The sequence below is a fragment of the Manduca sexta genome, chromosome 27 (genome assembly GCF_014839805.1).
Source record: "Manduca sexta isolate Smith_Timp_Sample1 chromosome 27, JHU_Msex_v1.0, whole genome shotgun sequence".
NCBI classification, from domain to species: domain Eukaryota; kingdom Metazoa; phylum Arthropoda; class Insecta; order Lepidoptera; family Sphingidae; genus Manduca; species Manduca sexta.
In genome coordinates this window covers 13,260,454-13,267,264 of record NC_051141.1, presented here as the reverse complement: position 1 = coordinate 13,267,264, position 6,811 = coordinate 13,260,454, and the positions used below count along the sequence as shown (strand labels likewise).

Below are 6,811 nucleotides of genomic sequence, written 5' to 3'. Positions count from 1 at the left end.
GAATGCAGTTTTCACTGATGTATTTGCCACAGAGGTCTAACTTAAAATATAGGCTCCATTTTATCCCGGCAAACCTTTTCACGCGGGCAGAACCGCGAGGAAACGTAAGTAATTAAATAAAATTAAAGTAAATGATTGGTTTCTTTACTATAAAAATGCCAACTTAAAATTTATTTGTACATTTTCAACTTTACTTGACATGCCGAACTACTTTAGTAGGGGTGTGCTTAGTACTAAATATATACGAAATTATAGGCTACATTCATAAGCAAATTATATACTAAATAATAAAATGTACCCTATAAACTCTGAAATTGGTTAATTGTTCAACGTGATTTTAATACAAACGAAGATATTTTCGAAAGCTTCGATTTATTCAAATATCACCTATAAGCAAGTATATTCACAATTGGTATACAGTTACAACACAATGTTCCCAATATGCAAATAATTTCATACTTGGCGTAGAAATTCTCCGCACCAATAACTTCGTGTCTATATTTATATATAAATATAGGACAGCCACTAGTTGTTGCAATATAAATTAAGTACATAATAAAGAATTTCAAAAAAAATAAATTTAAAAGACATAGACAATAGATAATAACATGATACTTTGCCCCGACCAGCTACTTAAAACATTAATTTTATAGAACATTTATTAAAATAAAAACTAGGTCTGGATTCGATAAACTCCATAATTATGTCCGTCGTACGGGCAATAGAGGCCCTATATAAGTCGACACTAATTGAAGTTAGCGTAAATTGACGCGTGATATTTAATTTTAAACCAAATTCATATTTATTATTTATTATTATTATTAAAATTATATGTTTAGATTAATGTAGTTACGTAAGGTTAGATTTACGTACCATAGCTATGTTATGGCCTATGCATAGGACTAAAATTAGATCTCATATGTTATGAACGTATTTAATTTAATTCTCTAAGTTACCTTGTCAATATTTTTATTTACTTAATTTTGATCATTTACAAATTATACACGACATTTAATTTTTAATGGTATCCCAAGGTACATGCAGGGCCTAGTTTGGATAGCCCTAGTAAATACTTTTTTGTTTTAGAAATTTGTTTTGTTAAACCACTGTTTTTAACTGTAAAACACATTATTATTTTTATTCAATAAACTTATTATTATTATTATTTATTGATGCTATTTATATAAAACCAACATAAAGTAGGTACGTATAAGCGTAATGCATACAAAGAAGCCAATACATTAAATACAACGATCGTAGGACATTGACGGCTACATCTGCCTCAAACTATACATTACTCAACTTGCTGCAAAGATTTAAATTCCAATCTTAACTACTTGTTTTTTTTTTAGTTACACTTGGTTTACAAGATTTTTTTTATTTCCAAAAAAAATTTGAATAATGTATAACAAAGTGGCAAGAGTCTCACTATGTACTCTCTAGTACGTCGCTCAATAAAGTTGACTACAAACATCGTGATATATATCTTAAAAAAAGTTTCACAAAAACTTGTTGACGGAGCATAAACTAGAGAGTAACGCTCAGACGGCCAGCACGACCCCGAACGGACCGAGCCGAGCGGCCCCGACGCCGCCGAAACTTTCTATTACAACTTTAACATTAGTGGGAACAATGTAGAACCTCCAAAATAAATTACACGTAATGCAATGCGATACGGAAAGTTTAGTCCGTCGTAGGGGCGGTGCGAGGTGGCGCGGGTGGTGCGGAGAGCGCGCGGGGCTCCACTGTACCGCGCACCACCGCGCCGCCTCGCACCGGCGGGAAAACTTTGAGAAACGGCGTGCGCCACGTGGATACTCACCCTCTCCTCCTCCCGAATCATTTCCGCGATGCCGGGCCTGATGTCTGCGTCGTCGGTGGGCAGCGGCGGCATCGGCGGCGGCGGCGGCGCGTCTCCGGGCGAGGCGCCGCGGGAGCCGGACAGGTCGGCAGGAGCTGCCGGCGGCGACCCGGGAGAAGCGCGCCGTGTCTCTTGCGAACCGGCCGCCTCGCGGTTTTCTGAAAGGCGACGGCGCGTGCGCTCCGGTTGTGGCGACTTATCCCGAGTCATGGTCCTTTTGGGTGTACGGCCCTCTTCGTGCAACATTGACTGCGAGGGGCTTACGTCCGTCAGGCCGCGGATTTTTAGCGTCTCAGCCACCTTCAGCAACGCAGGTATTTGGTCTTCGGACACATTTATTTCGCCACGGTACATATAATATACTACCGCCTTTAAATCGCAATATTTAATGTCATTGTTCATAATTATTATGGGATGTTGACACGGGTTATCTATTAAAAGTTCTTGGAAATATGGGCTGCATGCCGAAAGCACCAATTTGTGCGCTTTTAATTTTTGGCCCTCACACGCCAGAGTTACATCTACGAATAATTCCGTCTGGAGTAACTGGTCAAAACATGATGTTAAATTGCTTTGGTAATTGTTCCACCTTAGGCAGAATTGTTGCGGCGTCTCTCTGCCTTCCATATTGATGGGCTCCTCCTCTGCCGGCATACCGCCGGCGGTTGCTGGGCACGGTGGGTGGCAGATTCGAACGCTAAGGGAGCCCTGGCAAGCCTTAGTTGGTGTATGCTCTCTGGTATTTTTATGATTGCAGGTCCAGTTATAGTTTTGTCCAAAGTTGCCACCCAAACGGCAGCTTTGGCGGGTTCAGGAGCTCTGGCGGCTGGTAAAGTGCGTTGGTCTTGAGGTGATCTAAATGGTACTGCTTCACTAAATGGTTCGCCCGAAGTTGCCCAAAGTCCCGCGGTTATGTCGGCTGGTAGTTGGAGTATCCCTTGTGATGGTCTAAACGGTACTGATGCCTTGGACGATTCCTTTGTAGTTGCCCAAAACACAGTTGTTGGTAATTGCCGAGTGCCCTTTGGTGGTCTAAATGTAACTGCTTCTCCAAATGATTCGTCTGTACTTGACAACGATGCGGTGGCTCTGGCAACTCTGGCGGCTCTTGAAAACCGTAGGTCTTGTGGCGCTTTATAAAATGATTTTTGGCGAGACGAGTCCGTTGACGACCCCGAACTTAATAAGCACGCGGCGGCCGCCGCGTTACGTCGCGACCGGTTATCCGGTAAGAAGGAACTGCGTCTGTAACGTGATAAATGTGTTCTGTAAGCTCGCAACACGTGCGACGCCGCCGAAGACTCGCGAAGCACTGAGCGGGAGCGGCGAACGCGAACCGCGCGGGGCGGCCGGGGCGGAGGCGGGCCGTACTCGGCAGTCACTGGCGAATGGGAAGGGCGCGCCGCCTTCAAGAACACGCCCCGCGAGCCACGAGCCGCACAGGCCGCGCTCGCGCTGCCGTTCGCGTTACTGCTCGCGCTCGCCGCTGCTCGGCTCGTTGAGCTCGACGATCAAGCCGGCGAGAGATCGCGTTCGCACTGAGCAGTCGCGGCGCCCGCGCACACTACACGCCGCGACCGCTAGCTCGCAAATATAAAAACTATTTTATAAACGGGCAATCTTAACATGACATAAAAAATATACTTTACAGTGAGAATGCATTTTAACTGTAATACATAGGTATTAATACAATAGATTTAGCTGTAATGTATATGTGTATAGTAACTGGGATACAATTTAATTTCGGGCATGAAACGTGCAATAATAAATCATATTAGTGAAAGAAAAATATTAAAATCGATTTAATAGTTTAAACACTATCACGTACAATTAGAAAAACAATTTACACGATTGAAACGAATCGTCTTGGAAAACTACAATTTCGTTATACACATTACTTTGTTGTATCTCCAAAGGAGGAAAACCCCACCATGTTATGTAAAAATTCCACGAGCGTGAGCATGACCAACAACGACTATTCTTGCCGGTGCTATGCAAAAACTTTTTTGAACATAAACGATCCACGGTTACTACTTCAATAGAGATAAAGACGTATATGGTTTCATTTAGTAACGGAATGTCAAAACGAACCTGTTTAGTATAAATATCAATGAAAAATTGCATGACAAAAAAAAATAAATAAAGGAGCTTTTTCTTTATTTAATGACTACTCGTGTTGCATTGCGTTGATAAGATAATAAAAAATAATGCTTATGTTTGATGACTAATTATAATTGAATGCATATTGAAAGTCAAGTTCATTTATTCCCAAAGAGATCCATGTGGACCCTCAGGAGTTCGCGGAAGACCCGATTTAATTCTACCTCGGCGTGGCCAAGAAATGCGGATTCACAGTTCGTAAACGAGTTCTACAACAATGTCTGTAGTTTTCATACCAAAGAACTAAAATTTTGGTTTATAATATACATAATATAACTAGCATTTGCTCGCGACTGCGCCCGCATGAAGGAGTTTTCCGGGATAAAAGTCCCGCTGGAAAAAAGTATCCGATTTAATTATATTTATGGCTCACTATTTTTGTCATAGTGGCTATATATAGTGAATATAATAGTGATATATGTTGTAGCGGAATTTTATTTAGAACTATTTAAGACACACAATCCTACGCTACATCATCTTTGTCTACCTCCAACGATTTAGGCAGCGTACACCACGATAGCATTTTTTCCGACTTACTTGATATGTATCGTTATATTATGACCCAATTACACAAAATCATTATAAATTGTAGCCTGTGTGTTATTCTGATGTATAACCAGTATTAATGTAAAGTTTCATCGAAATCCGTTCACGAATTTTTTCGCGAAAGAAGAACAAACATACATACATCGATCCATCCTCACAAACTTTCGCATTTATAACATAAGTAGGAATCAGGTTTATATGACTTATATACTGCCTCCGTGGCGTAGTTGTACTGTATGCGCAGTACTACAGCGCTCTGAGGTTCTAGGTTCGAATCCCGGTTCGGGCAAAATGATACGTGGGATTTCTGCGAAGTATCAGCCCGGAGTCTGGAATTTGTGCCCGATATGACGATAGGCTCACCCTCTCTCACATGATGGGACGGAACACACTTGGCGAAAAGTGGGTGCCCTGGTTGCGCCTCTGCATATCCTTTCATTGTGTGTGTATTATATACTGTCCCACCGCTGGACACCAGCCTCCTTCTGAGAGGGATTAGACCTTAGTATACCTCGCTGGCCTAGCTCGAGTTGGTCGACTTCACAAACCCTCAAAATTCTTTTAGAGAACTTCTCAGGTATGCAAGCTTCCTCACAATGTTTTCCTTCACCGTTAAAGACAGCGATAATTCACAAAGAATATACAGATAATTCTAGAAAATACAGATAGGTAAACCCTTGGATTTTGAACCTGCGGACATTCGTCTCGGCAGTCAATTTCCACACCCAACTAAGCTATCACCGGTCTTGACTGGCTTCACCTGTCAGTGTAGGCAGATTATAATATATTGATCAGCTCGGCGACTGTTACATATAAAAACTTTTATATTCTGAGGGATATAGTCGAAATTTTGCTGCAGAAAGGGGACACACACAAAGGGAAGTACACGGGGACAAGCAAAATTTTGAAACTAATCTGAGAGAAAAAATGCTTGGGAACCTCTGGTCAAGTTGCATGTTGAACCTAGCGTCCCCCCAACTTAAGCAGTTCAAGAAAAAAAAGATACCAAGAAGAAACAAATAAACAAAAACAAGCTATATTTGGTTATGTAAACATAATTCATGTACCAAAGGATGTATAACTTTATTTCTCAACTTGATTCACAGTTCGTGAAAGTTAAGTAATTTGCAATACATGATAAATAATGTGTGCATTAATAACACTTTATTTTAAAAACAATAGGGATATCGGTTGGATAGAACGGCCGGGTGGACTCATAATATTATCATTTATGTATCTTCAAAATATATGATAGATACCTACTTATTATAATGAAAGCAGAAATCTATTGAAGTTTAGTTAAGAATAACCGAGTCCAGGAATCCACGATCCACTAACAATAAATAATATTGCTCATTTTTAACCTAACAATCTTTTAGGTAAAAAAGGTAAAAAATTATCATTAAATCACTCTAATGAACGCCCTTTATAAACAAAGGGTTGGCAAATGTACATAAGATTGTAAGTTCAAAAATATACTTATTACGCACGCTGATTATACATACTTATTAAAACAAGGGTGATAAGTTAAGCTTTAAACAATTAAACGTTTTAAGACAACAAAATTACGATATAAACTACCTCCACTGCCCTAGGGTAGGGACGACAATGATGAGGCATCTGATTCAACTATGCAAGCGTTTTTACAATACCTCCAATGTCTGCAAGTGAGATCTTGGGTGACTACATCCTTTATGATGATTGATGGGTGAGATCCCTCTCCACTGATGCGTGCAAATTACACCGCGTCAACAACTTGTCACCAAGCTTTTATTGTACAATCTTTATCCAGATATGCATTATCGCGTTCAGGTATAATAAAAAAAAGCTTTTAACAATATTTTACATCGACTCAAACACCTTTCCAAAAATGTCTGTCAGATTTGTAAACATAAGTCACAAATTCTAAACTATATATTACTTGTAGGTATAAAGTATATCAATTGAATCCACTGCAAAACGAATCATTCTCTTTCTATTTCATTTAGAGGCAAACTCTTCTGCATCTTCGTAGTACAAGGTACCAATAAAATTAAATGGAACCATTCCGCGGCTATACGAAATTGAACTCAAAAATAATCATTAAATCGTCAACCGACAATGGGAAAGTTTTGGTATGGGATTCAATTGAGACTCTGGGAAGGACATAGACTACTTTTTATCCCGGGAAATATATAGCGAGACTTTCATCGCGGAAAACTCTTCCATGCAAGCAAAAGCTAGTGTAAATATACATTGTAATGG

At 40.1% G+C, this 6,811-nt stretch overlaps 1 protein-coding gene across 1 annotated transcript; it reads right to left on the bottom strand.

Annotated features, from left to right (window-relative positions):
* Nucleotides 1–1,606: 1,606 nt before the first annotated feature.
* On the bottom strand, nucleotides 1,607–2,537 carry LOC119190897 (protein bric-a-brac 2-like). The gene has a single exon (XM_037444164.1). It carries the CDS (start codon nucleotides 2,513–2,515, stop codon nucleotides 1,607–1,609), a length of 909 nt encoding a protein of 302 aa, XP_037300061.1. The 5' UTR covers nucleotides 2,516–2,537.
* Nucleotides 2,538–6,811: the final 4,274 nt, after the last annotated feature.

Excerpts from the sequence above, each read along its gene's own strand:
- LOC119190897 (XM_037444164.1), bottom strand. The coding sequence starts at position 2,515 with ATGCCGGCAGAGGAGGAGCCCATCAATATGGAAGGCAGAGAGACGCCG.